The sequence below is a fragment of the Nelumbo lutea genome, chromosome 4 (genome assembly GCF_056320005.1).
Source record: "Nelumbo lutea isolate HS-2025 chromosome 4, American lotus-T2T, whole genome shotgun sequence".
NCBI classification, from domain to species: domain Eukaryota; kingdom Viridiplantae; phylum Streptophyta; class Magnoliopsida; order Proteales; family Nelumbonaceae; genus Nelumbo; species Nelumbo lutea.
Window position 1 is genome coordinate 5,482,447 of NC_142687.1, and position 20,117 is coordinate 5,502,563.

The window sequence follows — 20,117 nt, forward strand, 5'->3', positions numbered from 1 at the left end:
GCAAGTTCCGCCCTAGTAGAGTTTCCAACTCCTATGGGTCCTGAGAAAATAAGGACCACATTCCCACTCTCATTCCTCAATACCCCTCCCACCCCTGATGGACCAGGATTACCAAGACTGCTCCCATCGAAATTCACCTTCATTCCTTCATTTAGCCACTACATCTGCTCCTTCAGGATGGGATTAGAGTATCTGCAATAGGCTGAACACACACATCAGTAATAGAAACCAAATGGACACCCATACCTGATCGCAGAGTAGGAGAATGAGAAAGAAATGAGGCTTGCATTTGAGAAATTACAGGTAGTGCCAAGTCTATCCCCATAGTTGGCGTTTGCAGTGAGGTGGGTTAAAGTTAAATTTTCACCTTTGTCAAGTCGTACCACCAGAGAAGCCTGTTCCTGTTCCTCTCTTTTTGGCCTATCTTCACAGTCCACCGGAAATTCCTGTGCCTTTATACTAACTCTGTTTGTGTCCTGAGAGGTTGTAGTTGCTCCCTCATGGAAGGGGGGTGTGATAAGCTCCATATGTGAAGCCATGCTTTCTATCTTTCTCGTCACCCCTTCTTCCTCTTGAGAGATTCCTTCTAAGAAGAGAACCTCTGTACTGAAGCTTCCTTTCTATTAACATATCCACGTTTTCTTGCAAATCAATACTTCCCAAACTTGCTGTATCAGTCGAGACTTCATCATCGCCACTTTCTTCATCTGTGTCTTCACTATCTTCAAAAAGTTATAAGTCGCGTTGTTTCAAGCTTCTGGGGTTCCACCTATCAGGAGAAAGGACATTGGACCTCTTGGCTGGAACCCATTGTAGGTAGGTTGGGGCCGACATTGCTACTCGCGTGCAGGCTTGATAGAACAAACTCGAGGAAGAGGGAGATAGACGGTTCTTACCGTCTATTGGAGCTTCTCCTTTCCCAGGTGCGTGTGACTTAAGTGAGTCACGTGACCCCACTTACCTGAACCTTGGCATGGGCCAATTTGATCCTTGGCCCACCTATTCTTTTGTTACCAGGCCCAACAACATTTTGGGGCCCACTCGATCTAATAAGCTCTGGCACGTGAGACTTTACAAAGTCACGCTCAATGCCCCCTACCCCAAATTCCCGTTCACCCTTTTTGGGTTCAACCCAGTCTGACACCTTTACCTTCCATTTGAGGTTTGAATTTGAATCCGAAATGTCACCTTCTTTTACCACCCGAGCATAAGATTTACTGCCCTCCCAACTGAAAACTTGTTCTCCACGTAGTTGACCACCCAACCTTGTTCCTTGACCTTTGCAATTTTGACCTTCCTGTCTGCTGAAACCTATAGACAGTCCTAAAGGCTGTTTATCCAAATTTGTGAAAGTCTTGTCTTTTTCTGAGTGCCCTGCCCCCATCTTGCCACGTAGCTCTAGCCATTCTTCCCTTTCATCTTCAACCTGTCGAGCCTCCCACCATGGACTAGCTTCAATGGAGGATGCCAACCACACCGTATGGAAAACCCCTTCAACATTAATACATATCTTTTTGGGTATATCTTCAGGCTTAACTCCACTCAACAACAAGGCTGCCGATCGTAGGTCTCCTCAAAACTCTCCGTCAAGACGGGCACCACATAGCATTGCAATGGAGGCTGTGTTAGACAGTTTTGTATGCCCTTAGCTTCAATCTGATTTGATGTACTTTTGTTATTTAGTGGAAATAAATAAAGTGCATGTTTGATTCATGTTGTTTGGTTTAATTCTGTGTAAAACCCTAAAACTGGACATTTATAGAGACTCATGTTAGTTTTAAATGTTCACAGCCGTTGGATAAGTCTGGGGAGATTTATCCTGCCAAGGCTGATACTGGTGTGCCACCAAGTGTTGGGATGGCCTGTCTCAGCCATCAGGGTAAGACCCGAGGCACATGCAGTATGGGATTACTTGAATCCTTGAACCGGACCAGATTTCCAGTATTGCCCTGGACCTTGGAGATAGATGGGCAAAACTGGAAAGTTACACCTGACCCCTAGACTCGATTATGACATTTCACTAGGTGTTGGATCAGGCTGCCTTTGATATGCCATTCAGTGAGATCCTTAGCGGGGATCAAAACCTGGGTATGTTGGGGCAGTTTGAGAAATCATCTGAGTGGGTGATCATAGTGACAGAATCAGCCACTTTGTCGGACAAAGGGTAATGATCGGGAATGCACTCTCTCTGATGGAAACCAAACTGCCGGCAGTTGATTTCAATCGTTGGAATTTTGTTTTGCAAAATTAATATATTTATATATATGTACGGTTTCGAATTGTTTGCAAATGGTTTTAATTCCCGGGATCCATGTGAGAGGAGAGTGCGGCACTGTTCCTTGCAGCCGAGGGAGAGGTCTTCTCTTGTCGGGCAGTGCTTGATCATTAAGGGCTGAGAGGTTAAGTGTAAGACCATTGAGGATAATACCTGATGGGCTAATCTTGCACCTGCCCACAGTCCCTGGGTTTTTTATAAGATGGCTTGGCCCAGGGACCACTTAATGTAAGTGTTGGGCCCATAGGGTCCATATGATGGACTCAAGGGGTTCATTGAGTTTTTCAGTGAATTCGGCTGGGCCTTGTTTTAGAACGCTGTGTCGAACCCATGTGGCTGGTGTGTAGATCAATGCTTGGGTCCCACGCCATACAAAGAAGCCCAAATGGGCAGCAGATTGGAAAGTAATTAGACACTGAACACTTAATGGGCTGATATGATCACCCATCCTTGGGGCGAATTTGAGATTAAAGTTAGCAAAAGGATTGGGCCTTTAGCCTTATCCACTCTTAGAGACCAAATTCAAATTAGATTTGAATCTGGTAACCTCCTGATAAGATCAGGAGTAAGCTAACTCTATCTGCAGAAAGGATTAAGATTATCCCCTATCCAAATACTGATTTGGATTGGGATAACTCCTAAAAAGGAGGTTTCTTAATCAAGAAGAAAGGAGGAGATTTCGAACCACCTTGAAGAGGTATAGGATATCTCCTGCGAATTCAGATCAGATCTGATTCATACTCTCCAGAAAAACAAAAAAAGCAGTTCAGCCTTTTTCGTTTTGGAGATCTCCTCCTGCCGCCGCCATCTGCCATTGCAAGATTAGATCTTTGCAGAAAAGAAAGTCAAGAAATCTGTTCTTGACATCAGTCTTGCAAGAAAGACTGAATAAGATTCAATGTTTAATACTTCCAGAGGATTCTTGTGAAGGATCCAGTGTGTAGGACGCACCCTGCTGGTTCTGTTCCATTCACAGTTGTGTCATCTTCAGCAGGAACGGATCTTGGAGCATTCTTTGGGCGTGAACACCAACTTTGGGAGATACTGTTTCTCCGGATCAGGTATATTCTTCCCATTTATCTTTTGGTACAGATCTGGTTTGATTATGGTTCAAGTAGGATCCTTGAATATTGTATTCTAAATTTAGGGAATATGATTCCCAGTTGAGAGAAGGTAGGAAATTTTTGAAATTCGCCCACCCATTCCGCAACCTTTATGGCGTCCATTAGATGGATCCTACCATTCTTTCAGTCAAGACGGGCACCACATAGCATTGCAATGGAGGCTGTTGTATCATGATTCCACAAGTGGAAAGGCTGATGGGATGAGAGATCCATCATATGGATGGCCGAGCCCTACAAGAAGGCTGGGCGAAATTTCAAAAATTTCTCTCTCCCATCTGGGAATCACATTTCCTATTTTAGAAAATTGCATTTTCAAGGATCAATCTTGAAACAAATCGGACTAGATCTGAACCCAAAAAGGGAGGAGAGGGATATACTTGATACGGAGTAACAGTAACTCCCAATGAAGGTGTTCACGCCCAAGGAGAAGACAAAAAACTGCTTCCACTGAAGATAACACAGTGTGAGGTGAAGCAGAATCAACAGGATGACTCTTCAGCAAGAACTGAACTCTTCAGCAAGAATGTAGTAGAGGGTTGGTGAGCACGACTTCAGGTTGCCTCTTCTGCCAAGAAGCAATATCAAGAATGATTCTTGATCACTCCCACAAGTGGAGATCAAACTGGGTAGGGGCGGCAAGAGCAGGAAGAGAAGAGCAGTCAAACTGTGTATTGTCTTCTCTCTTGAATTCAGTGAACTGTGAGTGTGTTTGGAGGTCCGCCCTACTCTCCTATTTATAGCCTTAAAGAGAGGATCTCCTAATCCCATTATGAGTTTCCTAATCCAAATCTTTTATTTGTATCTGGACTCTCTTTAAGAGATAAGGATAATCCCTTATCTTATTTGCAGATAAAGATCACTTCCTAATCAAATTAGGAGTTTCCTGATCCAAATCTTTATTTGGATCTGGACTCTTTAAGTGGATAGGGATAATCTCATATCTTATCTGCTGATCCAAATCCCAGAACCACCCCCTATTTAATTAATCTTATTAAGCCAGTTCGAATTGGGCTTTAGGCCCATTAAGTCTATGTGCTCACTTAACCTCTTAACCTGCTGCCCAGTTGGCTATCCTTGTATGGCGTTGGACCCAAACATTGATATACACATCAGCCACATGGGTTCAGCCCAACCTTTGTTACAAGGCCTGGCCGAATTCACTGTAGGAGACAGTGAACCCCTGAGTCCATCACCATGGGCTCTTAATGGGCCCAACATTTACACTAAATGGTTCTTGGGTCCAGCCACCTTATGAAAACCCAAGGACTGTGGGCAGATGCAAGATTAGCCAATCAGGTATTACCCTCAATGGTCTTACATTCTCCTCTCAGCCCATAATGATCAAACTTTGCCCGACAGGAGATGACCTCTCCCTCGACTACAAGGAACAGTGCTACACTCTCTACTCACATGGATCTCGGAAATTAAAACCTTTTGCAAATATTTTGAAACCATAATATATGTGTGTGTGTGTGTGTGTGTGTGTGTGTGTGTGTGTGTGTGTGTGTGTGTGTGTGTGTATCTTTATATAATTATATTTTGCAAAACAAGTTTCAACGGTTGAAATCAACTGCCGGCAGTTTAGGTTTCCATTAGAGAGAATGCATCCCCGATCATTCACTCTGTCCGACAAAGGGGCTGATCCTGTCACTATGATCACCCACTTAGATGAATTCTTGGACTGTCCCAACATACCCAGGTTTTGATCCCCTCTAAGGATCTTACTGATTGGCATATCAAAGACAACCCAATCTGACACCTAGTGTAGTATCATAATCGAGTCTAGGGGTCAGGTGTAACATTCCGGTTTTGCCCATCTATCTCCAAGGTCCTGGGCAATGCTGGAATTTTGGTCCAGTTCAGGGTTTCAAGAAAACCCACATTGCATGTACCTCAGGTCTCACCCTGGCAGTTGAGACAAGCCACCCCAACAAACTTGGCGGCACATCAGTGTTAGCCTTGGCATGATAAATCTCCCCAGACCTATCCAACGACTGTGAAGATTCTAAACTAACACGAGTCTCATAAGTGTCCAATTTAAGGGTATTACACAGAAACACATCACAATTACATGAATAAATTATGTATATTCATTTACAATAAATGTTAAAAAGGTACATCAATATGATTGGAGCTAAGGGCATAACTGTCTAACAAAGGCAGCCCAATCAGTCAAATAATCACACCATCTTCCACTGAGAAAAGCTTGGAGTTCGACGAGGGAGACCACTTAAACAGAGTAAAAGAACCTAAAGCATCTTGAAAGCTCAGAGCTTCCACTTCAATCATATTTTCAACAAGATCAAGTAGAGCCTTAAAACTGCTAAAAGGGGCCAGGATAAAAGTGGTTCTCAGGTTCAATTTTTGTATTAACAGATCAACAACTTTCCTCCACTCCAGTATCGGACTATTAGCCTCTAGCATCATCATGTCTTCCCAACAATCTTTCCTTACATTGACAGTCATTGTGGGGAGGCTTTGACAGTGTGCCATAACAATCATATCCTTCTTTTGCATCAATCATATCCTTCTTTTGCATCTCAACATTAGTCTTCTTTGGAACCTCTCCCTTTGCTTTATCTTCCCCTTTTCTCCTGGAGTTAAGAAATGTCTTTAACACTATGACAACCTCCATCCTTCCTTGACCATTCTTTCCTTGAGGAAAGCAAACCGTTTGCTTCTTACTACATTTTTTCTATCTAGAGGCAAGAATTTGTATTTTCTTGATGCTGTGTAAAGAATTTGTAATCTACTCAATTATTATATTGGATGGAAGCAATTTTCACTCATATTCTTGTTTCTTAAATTTTATTGGAAAAGTTTTAGGTGTGAACTTGGATTAGGAATTTGAATTTGACAATACAACTCTTTGAGCAAATGCCCAATATTAGAGTTCGGCCTGCCTGTTAGACTTATAACAGTCAAGGAAAAGAGAGGAGAGAAAGAGAGAAAGAGAGAAAGGAGAAGAGTAGAAGAGAAGACAAGGAGGAAAAGGTCTGGTTCGAATGAGAGAAAAGTCAACCCTCCCATTCAGTCAGATCTGTTTTATATTACTAAAAATAATGGAAAAGTCACATGTGCCCCTACTTTAGGGACATTAGATCTAACATAAACTTACACCTCAGCACCTAACCATAAGCACAAGGATAGAAATACCCCTACATATTTGACAGTAACACTCCCCCTCAAGCTGGAGAGTATATATCATATAATCCCAGCTTGCTACAAATGTAGTCCACTCTACCCTGACTCAATCCTTTAGTAAACAAATCTGCCCATTGGTTCCCTGTGTTGACATATGCAGTGTCTATCACTCCACTCAACACCTTCTCTCTAACAAAGTGACAGTCATCTATGTGCTTGGTTCTCTCATGAAACACCGGATTAGATGAAATATGAACTGCAACCTGGTTGTCACAGTAGAGCTTCATCGGAGTATCAATAATATATCCCATCTCCTGTAGAAGGTTCCTTAGCCACACTAGTTCACAAGTAGTATGTGCCATAGCTCTATATTCTGCCTCTGCACTGCATCTTGCCACAACTGTTTGCTTCTTGCTTTTCCATGTCACCAGATTACCCCCAAGAAAAGTGCAATAGCCTATGGTAGATCTCCTATCAGATACAAAACCGACCCAATCAGCATCAATATATCCTTCTATTTCAAGTTTTCCACCACTTCTGTACCACGATCAGGAGCCCCCTTTAAATACCTCACAATCCTTAGAACTGCATCCCAATGTGGAACCAGAGGTTTCTGCATGAACTGACTTACCACACTAACTGCGAATGAAATGTTTGGCTGAGTGATGGTTAGGCAGTTTAATTTACCTACTAGCCGCCATTATCTACCAGGGTCTTCAAACACTTCACTCATATCACTGTTAAACTTAGTGTTTGTTTCCATAGGTGTTTCAGTTGGTTTAACACCTAACAAACTTGTTTCTCCACGCAAATCATAAACATATTTCCTCTGACACAAGTTAATACCATGCTTAGGCCTTGCTACTTCTATCCCCAAGAAATAATTCAATTTACCAAGGTCCTTTGTCTGAAAATGTTCCTGCAGAAAAGTCTTCAACCTGTCAATGCCCATTTTATCATTTCCGGTAATGACAATATCATCTACATACACCACCAATAGGATCTTCCTTGCCTGAGAGTCATGACTGAAGACTAAATGGTCAACTTGGCACTGTTTCATACCAAACTTCTTTACCACCTCACTAAATCTGCCAAACCATGCTCGAGGAGACTGTTTAAGCTCATAAATGGCCTTCAGTAGTCGGCACACCTTACCATCCTCCTCCTAAGCAACAAACCCCGGTGGTTGCTCCATATAGACTTCCTCGAGTAGATCACTATGCAAGAAGGCATTTTTGATATCAAGCTGATAGAGGGGCCAATCATACATCGCAACAAGAGAAACCACAACACAGACATAGCCAATCTTAGCAATCGGGGAGAAAGTCTCTATGTAATCATACCATAGGTTTGGGAATACCCTTTGGCAACCAGTTTAGCTTTTAGCCGCTCTACACTACCATCAGGTAAGTACTTAACCGTATAAACCCACTTACAACCAACAATCTACTTACCGGGAGGAAGAGTGGTGAGTCCCCATGTATGATTATGGGCCAGAGCTGAGAGAGTTGAGAGTTCTTCCATCACACGACACCATCCTGGAGAGGCAAGGGCTTCCTAGACATCCTTAGGGATAACAACCGAGGATAACAAAGAGATAAATTGGCGATGGGAAGCGGAAAGGTGAGTCGGTGAAACATAATTAGAAATAGGATGAAGGGTATAATTGCGTTTACCTTTCTGCAAGGCAATGGGAAGATTAAAATCAGATATTGGAGTTGGGGCTGGTGTGGGAACAACTGCCAGATCTGTCAACGATGATGGAGCTAGAGGAGGAGCCGGTACATGTGAGCGATGTGTATACACGTGATGGATAGGTGGTTGTTCAACAGGTGGTGGCATCGGAGTCAAGGACTTGGTCACAACTAGAACAAGAGGAATAGAATCCACAACTGGAAGAGGAAGGGGAAGAGGTGATGAAGAGGAAGAAATATCACCGGACCCTAAGAAAAATGGAGTAGACTCAAAGAAGGTAACATCAACACACACAAAGGAACGTCGAGAGTTGGGATGGTAACACTTATACCCTTTCTGAGTCCAGGAATAGCCAAGGAAGATGCAGTAAATAGATCATGCATTTAACTTGTCCTTTCCTGGCCCCAGATTATGAATGAAGCAAACACACCCAAAAACCCGAGGAGAAGAGGAAACAGAGACAAGGTAGGAAACAATGTGGTGAATGGAGAATGGCCATCAAGGATAGATGTAAGCACTGCATCACTCCATAAAGATTTGGGGACATTCATGTGATGCGTGGGGGATTGAGCTATTTCCAAAAGATGACGGTTCTTTCTCTTAGCCACCCCGTTTTGCTGTGGGGTGTAGGTACACGAAGTTTGATGGATAATGCCATGTTGGTCTAGGTATTCTTGAAATGATGAAGAGAGATATTCACGACCATTATCGGAATGAAAAATTTTAATGTGAACACCAAATTGGTTGCGATTCTCAGCATAAAATTTTTGGAAAATGGTAAACAATTCACTAATTTCTTTCATTAAATAGATCCATGTCATCCTTGAATAATCATCAACAAAAATGACAAAATATTTATATCCATTGTATGACATTACTTTATAAGGACCCCAAACATCTGAATGAACCAAAGAAAAAGGACTCGACATACGGTTATCAACTCTAGGACTAAAGGGAACACAATGATGTTTCTCCAACTGACACGACTCACAATCCAAAATAGACAGATGATTTAATGAAGGAACCAAAGACTTCAAAACTTCCAGTGAAGGATGACCAAATCTACAGTGCTACTAGAGAGGAGAAAGAGACGATTGGGGAGCTGTTGACGTACTTCCACCACTATCAAGATAATACAATCCACTAGCTTCATGCCGTCCACCAATCTTCATCCTTGTCTTGGTATCCTGAAAAAACACACGAAGAGGGGTAAAAGGTAATGGAGCAATTAAGAGACTTGGTCAACTTACTAATTGACATAAGATTAAAAGGAAATTTAGGGACATACAAAACTGTGGATAAGGATACAGGGTCCATGTTAACATTACAAACACCACAAATGGAAGACGTGGAACCATTAGCAAGGGTAATAGATTGTGATGTTGGGCAATGAGAGAGGGAAGAAAACACACCTGGAGTTCCAGTCATTTGATCGGAGGCCTCAGAATCAATAATCCAGGGATTGGGTGTGGATGCCAGACAAGCCATACCTAAGTGTGCGAGAGTGGCCGTGTTCTGTTGAGATGTGGCCTGGACAAACCTCTTATACTCATCACAGGGAACACTCATCATATCCTTTCCTAGTAACATCTATGGATGTAGAATGTATCTGATCAGCTGGATGACTCTCTTGTCTGAAACTACTGTCACTAGTCACGGCATGATTGGCCCAAGTTGAGGGTGGACCTTGCAAGTCATAGCAATAATTGATGGTATGTTCATCCATACCACAGTGTGTACACCTCCTCGGACCCGAACTACGTTCTCTACCACGGGCTCCCCCTGAATCTCGACCTCCAGTACGACCACCACTACGGTTTTATGTAGGTCCACTATCACCACTCCGGCCATATGTCGGTCCACTATTGCCACTACGGCTAGACTGATCTCCCCGAGCTCCACCTCTAACACCACGACCTCTGGATACTGCAAAGGCTGATCTATTAGAAACGTTAGGGTTCCTTGTAGATCCAATGGAAATCCTCCTATGTTGAGCAAACACCTCTTCCAAGGAAGGGAGAGCTGACCCTCCTAGTATTTGAGCCCGCACTGGTTCATACTCAGATTTCAGCCCCACCAAAAATCGAGTCACATCAAGTTGTTCCCTCTGTTGTTGCTGAATTTTGACATTAGAAGTGAGGGGGTGATAAACATTCAATTCATTACGAATGTTTCTCATACTAGCATAGTACTCCTCAAGACTCTGATTACCCTATTGTTGATTAAAGTATTCCTGATACAATTGATATACTCTAGTTGTATTGTCTTGGCCCGGATACGGCTTCTTAGCATGGTCCCACACTTTTTTTGGCAATATCAAGAAACATAAAATTTACACTAATCTTGGGTTCCATACTATTCCATAACCATGTGATAATCTGTGCATCTGCTTGCTCCCAATCATCATACTCATGACAATCGGTGGAGGGTTTTTCATCCCTTATGTGTTTCTTCTTTGCCTTAAGAAAGACTTCTACAGATTTAGCCCAAGGTACATAATTTTCTCCATTCAGCTTAATGGAAGGTCATTTGAACATTCAGGTAGTCAGTAGGAACCATCACACTAGTCTTGCTATCACTACTATCTCACATTGCTGAATTCGGCACACTAAACCACATTACACACCGATTTCAGCATTTACTATTGCTGTTAACTGCTCTCTTTGCACCACAAGCTCTACCTCATGACTATCTGAAACTTCACCACACTTTTTGAGGAACACTTCCCTTTCGAATCACACTGAAAATTGCACAAACCCTAGCACACTACAATTTGAAATCCCACCATACCATTTGAAACAGACTTATCATTTAATTCACACCAAGAGAATGCATAGAACCTCTTACCTGATCACCTGAAAATCAGACCACACAAAGCACCCACTGCACCACACGAATCAGCCCTCTTCTCTTCATCGATTAGGGGAGGGCTTCTTAGAAACTGCAGCAACCAACCATGAACACCACAACTGGAGGCATAGAAACCTCCAAGGGAAGAGGGCAAACACTCATTTTCAGCCCTCTCCCTTATCTCCAACTGATGGCGAAGAAAGTAAGAGAAAACCCTAGATTGGGTGTGCAGAGAACAGAATTCTGGGCAGATCCGATTTGCTCAGTTTAGCTCTGATACCATATTAGAGTTCAGCCTGCCTGTTAGACTGATAACAATCAAGGAAGAGAGAAAGAGAGAAAGGAGAAGAGTAGAAGAGAAGACAAGGAGGAAAAGGTCTGGTTCGAATGAGAGAAAAGTCAACCCTCCCATTCGGCCAAATCTGTTTTATATTACTAAAAATATTGTGGAAAAGTTACATGTGCCCCTACTTAAGTTAAGGACATTAGATCTAACATAAACTTACACCTCAGCACCTAACCATAAGAACAAAGACAGAAATACCCCTACATACTCGACACTAACACCCAATCTTAAGGTGAAATTTGAGAAAAGTTGCATAGTGGGAGTGAACATGGAGGGAAGGGAGATAAGGGAATATGCATGTATCTTAGGATGTGTAATTTTGGATTGGCCTCTGAATTACTTAGGCCTTCCCCTAGGAGATAACCCCAAGAAATGAAGCTCCTGGAGTCTAGTGGTGGAAAGATTTGAAAAAGGACATGCTCCTTGGAAGAAGAATTATATTTCTTTAGGGAGAAGGATCACATGGATTAGGTCAATCCTAGCTAACTTACCTATCTATTTCCTGTCAGTGTTCAAGATCCCTACAAAGGTCTCTAATAAATTGGAAAAGTTAATGAGGGATTTCTTGTGGGAGTCGGGAGAGGAAAAGAGGGACCGTTGGGTGGGTTGGGAGGTGGTAACTGGTAACTAGAAGTAAGAAGCTAGGAGGTCTCAAGATTGGGAATATTAGGAAAAGAAATATGGCATTAATGGCGAAGTGGTTGTGGAGGTTTCCGTTAGAAAAGGAAACGTTGTGGGCAAGATAGCGGCTAGCATTCATGGGCTAGAGGACAATGGCTGAGATCCTGGAATTCTAGCAAGGACTACAAGTGCTTTTCCATGGAAAGCCATTCATGACTTACTTCTAGTCTTGTCCCCTTGGATTAGGTATGATTTGAACTCAAGTAACCTCATAAAATTTTGGGAACAGACTTGGGTTGGGGATTCTACATTGATGAACTATCTTCCCTCCTTGTATGATCTATCTGACCTGAAAAATGAGCCCATTTCTTCCTTGTTCCTTTAGACTCAACTTCTGGTTTTGGATGGAACCTGGGCCTGAGAGGGGCTGTCAGGGACACCGAATTGGGTGCCACTTTGACTCTCTTATCCACTCTTGAAAATGTTTTCTTGGACCTTTCAAAGGAAGACAACAAAATTGGGACCCCCTCTCACTTAAGCTCATTTTCTCGTGCCTCGTTCTTTAAAACCTTAAATCAGCCACCTGCTTCTCCTGGTTTGTCCTTCCCTGTTAAAGAGCTTTGGTGTAAGCCCATTCCTCCTCGGGTTGGGAGTTTTTGTTGGGTAACTTTCTTGGAAAGAATCAACACAAGTGGTATGCTTCATGGAAAGAGGCCCAAAACTTGTTTATCCCCACATAGGTGTGCTCTTTGCAAAGCTGATGGGGAATCTGATTACCATCTAATGGTATCTTGCCTTTTTGCTAAAACTATATTGGAATGCATTTCCTCCTTTTTTGGGTGTAGTTGGAACCCCCCAATGGATGTGCAAAGTCTGTTTTCTCCTTACTTCAGCTGGCCAATGAAAAGAGAAAGGATCACATTGGAGGTGTATTATGGTGGCTATTTGTTGGTCCTTATAGGAAGAAAGAAATTCACGAATTTTCTTAGACAAGGGGAGAAACATTGAGAACATAATAGAATTGATCCAAAATTCCACATAAGGGTGGCACAATGGCTAAATCCTTGGACCTATTCACAGGTTTCACTTTGGATGACTTGCTGAGAAATTGGAAAAAGATAGCAAATTCTGCCCAGATTAAGGGTGTTCCAAGCCCTTGGATCTCTCCCCCCCCCTGTGTGGATTCATAGAACTGAAATTTGATGGCAGTAGCATAAGGAATCTAGGGCTTTCTGGTATTGGGGGAGCCTTCAGGAATGAGGAAGGGAATGTCTTTGCCATGTATTGAGGCCCAATTGGAGAAGGTGGCTCTCTCAGGGCTGAGATCTTTGCGGCTTTGGAAGGAATCCAAAGAGCAAGAGAATTGAATGTCAGAAGGCTAGTAATTGAAGGTGACTCGGAGGTGGTGGTGAGATGGTTAAAGGAAGACAACACTGGAATGTGGAACTACAACAATGAAAGGAAAAAATTTAAATGGTCGGCTAGGGACATTGAGATAAAATGCAGTTGGGTGAAGAGAACTGCTAATTCATTTGCTGATGGGTTAGCCAAGCAAGGGGTGAATAGGGATTCTTTGTTCTGGGCTCATTTTTAATTTTGTTTCTTTTGTTTTTTGCTTGTGGGGGAGTTAATTCAGTTTACATCTCCCTTGTACATGACAAAAGGGTAATGGAACAAATGCATCTGCATACCTGCCCTCATTGCTTGGCCATTGGGTGTGTTGGGGGTTTTCCTTGGAGCCCTTATATTATAGATAACATCGTAAGCGTGCATTTCGGTTGGATGATTTGCATGGCCTTTCTTGTAGGACTGTCAGCTTGATGCTGATGCATTTTTATAGATGGCATACTTTCCTTTTTCAATGGTAATCTTACTCATTATTTGTCTAAAGATAATAAGTATAGAATATGGAGAGAAGGTATTTGGCTTGTTTGCAATATGATGTATATATGAGCAAATGCATCATAGCATAGCACCATTTGAAGTTCTGCAATGATTGTCATTACTTATTCCTTTTTTACTGTTTTCATTTTACACAGGTCTTGAGCCGCAGTGGTCTGGATTGTGATGGACTTGAGACATTATGCATTAAGGATATATCTCTTACACCAGAAAGTATGTGTTTATTTTATTATTTTGTGAGATAAAAAGTTCCTCTTTAAAATACTAGTGGGGTTAATTTGAGGACAAATTGTGTGGTTGCAATTCTGCAGGTGCAGAAAAGGTAGTTGGATGGGCTTTAAGCCACCATCTAATGCACAACACAAAATTAGTTGCAGAAGCAAAACCCGTTTTGTCCAGTGAGAGGTGTCAACTAATATTCCATTGTATTATTATATTTATAAGTTGTTACTTGGTAGAAACATTTGTTTGGTTTGAGAATCATGCATTTGTTGTGTCCTTGTTGAAATCTTCCAGTATCCAGTATGGGATTGGGATTCTGCAGGCCATCCAAAGCGAGTCAAAAAGCTTGAAGAAGTCCCTCAAGGTAACTCCTGTGCATTTTGAAGTTGATGAGGAACAATAATAATAGTTTGCCAATTTGCTGAAATTATTTCAGCAAATGTATTAGCACAATCATCGTTATATCTTTATTTGAAGAGGCCTTATATGTATTATTTGCTGAAATACGTTGATTGGTACATCTTCAGGATATTGTAACAGAGAATGAATTTGAGAAGAGGCTCCTAACTGATGTTATTCCACCTAGTGATATTGGAGTAACCTTTGATGACATTGGGGCTCTTGAAAATGTGAAAGATACACTTAAAGAATTGGTGATGCTTCCTTTACAGAGGCCTGAGTTGTTCTGCAAGGGGCAGCTAACAAAGGTTTGTATGTCTACCAGTTTTTGATGTTAGATACCCTGTAACTTCCAAAAAATAATTCTTGAAGCTATGATAGTCATAATTGTTAATTCTCTTGTATTGTTTTTTGCTTGTAGTTTTCATATGTAGTCATGACTACTTGCTTGATTTTTCTTGTATTGATTTTGTTTTCATATGTAGTCATACAGTGAATGACTGTAAGCTCTGTTGCTTTGTCAAAAAGATTCAAATAGTGTGGTAATTACAAAATAATTTAACAGGATTAATATTGTGAGTTCTAGACCATGAGAATATTTTTGGCCATTGGCATTCCAGCTGACTTCCTGTTGGGTGCTGGTATTAGAGAAGATTCTAGAGTTCCTTTCTGTCCACACTGCCCACATTACAACATCAGCAATCCATGTCCAAACCATTGTGCCTTCTTTGCTTAGATCCTTTGAGTGCCAACATGCAAGACTACACTGGAGGAGGTGAAGGTCCAATGGAGGAAAAGGTGATCAGCTGTCTCAGGGTCAAGTCTACAAAGAGGGCAGGTGATACTAGGAAGATGAGGACCTCTTTTGATGGGTTTGTTCTTGGTTAGACATTCTCTGAGAGCAACCGTCCAGACAAGGAAAGCCATCCTTGTGGGAACATTCCTAGTCCATACAAATCTGCAGTAGTAGCAGGGGCAAAGTGCTTTATTGTGTAACTCACTGAGAATCAGTCAGACTTCACTGCAAACTCTGCATTCAACAGAATTCTGGTCTATTTGATGGCTTCTCGTGCATGTCACAAGATCTGAATTAGTTTGGGGGCCCAATATCCAAGGTTAAATTGTAACAGTGTAAATCATATGACAAGGCAATCAGCCAGGAGCTGTTTTTTATTGGTTTTAACTTCCCTATTTTAAGTGTTATTGATAAAAAAAAAGAACAAAAGAAAGAAAATTCATATTAGATATCTGTTGAGCTCTCTATCTGAACCTGTGCCTCTTAGAACCTTTGAGGATATATACAGATCGGTCTGAAGTTTTCATTGGAATAAAGTGTTAAATTTGTCAAACATGCTTCCTTTTGCAATATGTTGGGTGTTTTGAGGGAACTAATACAACAGGTTCTTATGAGATGTGAAGTCTTGTAAGATGCGTTGTTCAGGATGTTGTTCAGTTATGCTGGATCAGGATTCAATTTTGGAGAGATGCTCTTGAATCAAAAGGTTTTACAATAAGTAGGAATGAGAATATCCAATGCAGATTTAGCAATACCAGGAGTGTCACTCATGATACACTTGGGATTGAAGACTAGGAGATACCTCAACATGATCACTTCCATTATCTTAGTTTAATTACCGTAGTGAAGGAGAGATTGAATTGGTTGTTAAGAGTGGGGTAGATGAAACTGTGAAAGTGCATAGGAAGTCTTACGTGATTCAAGCATATAATCAGGTTAAAAGGAAATTTCTACAAGATGGGAATAAAATCAGTAATTTGTATGAAGCAACACGTCCAAACATGAGGGGAAAGATGTCATTGTTGTGATGAATGAGTGTCAAAACTAGAACGGGATTGGAAATAAGCATATTTATGGTGATTATGGAATAGCCTTGGTAGGTGATGAAATGAGGGAAATTAGGTTAAGATGGACTTCTTGTCCTCAGTAGGAGCAGCCACATTTGGGAATGCTTTTTGGCCTAAATGGGCTTCTGAAGAAGGCTACTTTTTGAAAAGCACTTTTTTGGTATTTGGCTGGTGACTATCCCATTGGAGAAGCACTCCCAAACACGTTTACAGTTGGAACTTGGAAGAAGTGATCTAATGCAAGTCAAGGGTTTGGAAGGGCTTAACCATGGATGTGACCGTCGATAGAGTATAATAGAGAAATAGGATTCCTGTGTCCAATATCATGTAGTTGGGTTAAGGTTTTATTGAGTTGAGAGGACGCGTTTCCTCTATGTGTGTACCATTTGAACTTCTTATGCTTAAGATGACTGTTCTTTGTAAGAAGTGGAAAAAGGGGAACTTATTCATCTATTCCACCTTTTCTACCTTCCATTATTAATATCTGACCACCAAGCAAAAGGTTATTCAAAATATTTGATTAAAATTGGTATATAGTTCATCTTTCCTTGCCTCCCAAATACCTTAAGATTTCTGCAAAGCTGCATGGGCAATCATCAGTTTTTTGTAGGTGCTTCAAATAATCCATTAGTTCGTCGCTTTCCTTATTTGTGGATATTAGAACCAACAATTTTGATGCGATTCTCTTTTTTGCAGCCTTGCAAGGGTATACTTTTGTTTGGTCCCCCAGGAACTGGTAAAACCATGCTTGCAAAGGCTGTGGCCACAGAAGCTGGTGCAAATTTCATCAACATCTCAATGTCTAGCATTACATCTAAGGTTAATAATGACAAGAAACTGCCATTGCTATAATTCCATCTGTTAATTTATTCATTAATTTTAAGCTCATCTTTTTCCCTTTTACTGCAGTGGTTTGGAGAGGGTGAGAAGTATGTAAAAGCTGTTTTCTCACTAGCAAGTAAAATTGCTCCTAGTGTTGTATTTGTTGATGAGGTGAGCCTATTGCACTATCTTGTAATTTTGTTATTTGTAATTTTTGTCTTGTACAAGCCAACAAACTCTTTCTCGAAACTTCTTGAAGGTTGACAGCATGTTGGGCCGGAGAGAAAATCCAGGGGAACATGAGGCCATGCGCAAAATGAAAAATGAGTTTATGGTTAATTGGGATGGATTGCGCACAAAAGATAAAGAACGTGTTCTGGTACTTGCTGCCACAAATAGACCTTTTGACCTTGATGAGGCTGTTATTAGACGGCTGCCACGCAGGTAAAGCATCATCATATATATAAGCCTGGTTATTTTCTTTCAATATCATTATTATCTATATTCCTTAAACTGATTTCTTCTCATTTGATAAACCATCATTTAAGTTGGTCCCAGTTGTCTTCTTCAAGAACTGGGTTTTGGTATGAACCTCAGTTTTCTTTGTTAATGGGTTGCAGATTGATGGTTAACTTGCCAGATGCTCCAAATAGAGCAAAAATCCTGAAGGTGATTCTGGCAAAGGAGGACTTGTCTCCAGATATTGATCTGGATGTAATTGCAAGTATGACTGATGGATATTCTGGAAGTGATCTTAAGGTTACCTTTACTGTTCCTTCTCAGACAAGTGTTTTTTCATACTTCAGGTTTCGGGAGATGCATTTTGCTACTTTTTCATATTTCTTAAACTTGCTTTCTGCTATTGCAGAATCTTTGTGTTACTGCTGCACATTGTCCAATTAGAGAGATACTGGAAAAGGAAAAGAAGGTTAGGCTCTTTTTCTTTGATAAATGAGAAATTATCGATTAGCGGATCATGGGAATAGCTACACTAGTTGGATTCACTTGTTTGCTTTTTCGTTTTTTTGGTGAAGAGGATTCACTTGTTTCCAAGATATCTTTTTCCTCGAAAAGCTTATTACCCTTTCTTGCATTTGTTGCTTCTGGGGAGTCTGGATCTACTGTGAAAAAAAAATGCTGTAAACCAAAACACCGTTGTTGTTTATCACCATTGGACAGCTGTCCCCTAAACAAGTAGCTGACCCCTCAATTCCCAAAAGTTCAAACGGCTGTCCAACACTGATAGCAACAGCATTGGCTTGCAGCAGATCCCAGCTCCTGGCAAGGAGTTCCTTCTGGTTGATTTCAAGTCAGATATATATGAGTACTGTTTATTGACTTGATTGATCACCTTAATCTTTTTGTTTGCTGCAAGCTAACTAGTTGAACTGCTGACAGGAGCGTGCTGCAGCAATGGCTGAAGGTAGACCACCTCCAGCTCTGAGTGGGAGTGAAGACATTCGGCCTCTAAGCATGGACGACTTCAGATATGCTCATGAACAGGTAAAACAGAAGGGAATTACTATCATGGTTCCAAGTGCCAACCGTTTTTTTTTCCCCTTTATTCCCATTATATATAACTCTCTATGAAAACAGGTTTGCGCTAGTGTGTCATCTGAGTCAGTAAACATGAGTGAGCTGCTACAGTGGAATGAACTCTATGGGGAAGGGGGATCCCGAAAGAAGAGAGCTCTAAGCTACTTCATGTGAATTGTGAAAGCACCAAAAGTTAAGAAATAAAAAATTATGTTACCTGTCTTAACTCCATTTGTAAAGCCAAAAGAGGCGCTGTTGATGCTGTGCAAGAGATGCTGATCATTCTCTCCGTTTGCCTAACGGGGTAAGGTACAATGCAAAGAGAAGCTCAGGGAGGCATGCTGTCGTTCGTGTATACTATGAATTGTAATATCATACATTAGATACATGCACGAGTGTTTCATTTTATTTTTTTTGAGTTTTTTTTTCCGTATGGGTGGTCTCCAGGTGGTAAAAGGAAGGGGACCTTCCCAAAGTTTTTGGCATGGCTCTGTTTCTCATCTTGCTCTCTCCCATCTCTTCGCCAATGTCTCGTCGCTGGGTTGTATAAAATGTCTGAAATCAAATTTTATTATAATAATATATTTATGGATAGACGGATAGAGAACAAATTAAATAAAACTGGGTGTGCTTCTAAGTTCCAACCAGTAAGCCCAAAATTCTGTGAAAAACTAATCCTTGAAAAAAAAAAATAATAACAATAAATTAGCTAGTTCTAGTTCTGCTGATTGATGTTATTGATAATCCATGAATGGGTGTTGATAAAAACTCAACCCTAAACGGATCTGTTTAAGTCAAATGCCAGGGATGGACGGTCTATTCCTATCTGCAGCCAAAGTGGACGACCTAACTAAACACACAAGGTTAAAACCAAAACAAGACTGAGAAAAGCTGCTTTATCTCGAGTTATATGTATGTGTACCCAAGTTATTGAAAGTGAGTGACTGAGGATCGAGGAGACCCAGAAGTACCATTCCTTATTCTTATAAATTATCAATTAATAATTTGATTTGCATTTTATAATAATATATTTATTTTTTAGAAAAATAAAAATAGCGTTTATCAAAATTTTGAGAATTCTCTCTTAATTGACATTTTTATGATTGTTAAAATTATAAGTAATAAAATAGAAAAAATTGATATAATAATTGAAACATAATGGTTGTATATGTTTTGTACCTTGTACTTTAATATAAAATAAGATAATAATGGCTTTGTGCATGTATTATTTTATAAAAATCTATATAATATGTCTTGTAATCTTGATTGATGCATATTAATAAAATTGTATGATATCTATGTATCTTGATATATTAAT

The 20,117-nt window shown here is 40.8% G+C and overlaps 1 protein-coding gene across 4 annotated transcripts in view; it reads left to right on the forward strand.

Moving 5' to 3' along the window:
* Positions 1-19,420, forward strand: part of LOC148853553 (uncharacterized) — a 37,078-nt gene extending 17,658 nt beyond the window's left edge. For all 4 annotated transcript variants that reach the window (XM_088984037.1, XM_088984039.1, XM_088984038.1 and 1 more), the window contains 11 exons: positions 14,095-14,170; positions 14,269-14,362; positions 14,474-14,543; positions 14,707-14,886; positions 17,138-17,260; positions 17,351-17,434; positions 17,523-17,707; positions 17,884-18,022; positions 18,132-18,191; positions 18,662-18,766; positions 18,860-19,420. In XM_088984037.1, the coding sequence (XP_088840163.1) occupies positions 14,095-14,170; positions 14,269-14,362; positions 14,474-14,543; positions 14,707-14,886; positions 17,138-17,260; positions 17,351-17,434; positions 17,523-17,707; positions 17,884-18,022; positions 18,132-18,191; positions 18,662-18,766; positions 18,860-18,973 (1,230 nt within the window). In that variant the 3' untranslated portion in view covers positions 18,974-19,420. The remainder of the gene's footprint in view (positions 1-14,094; positions 14,171-14,268; positions 14,363-14,473; positions 14,544-14,706; positions 14,887-17,137; positions 17,261-17,350; positions 17,435-17,522; positions 17,708-17,883; positions 18,023-18,131; positions 18,192-18,661; positions 18,767-18,859) is intronic.
* The last annotated feature ends 697 nt before the right edge of the window (positions 19,421-20,117 follow it).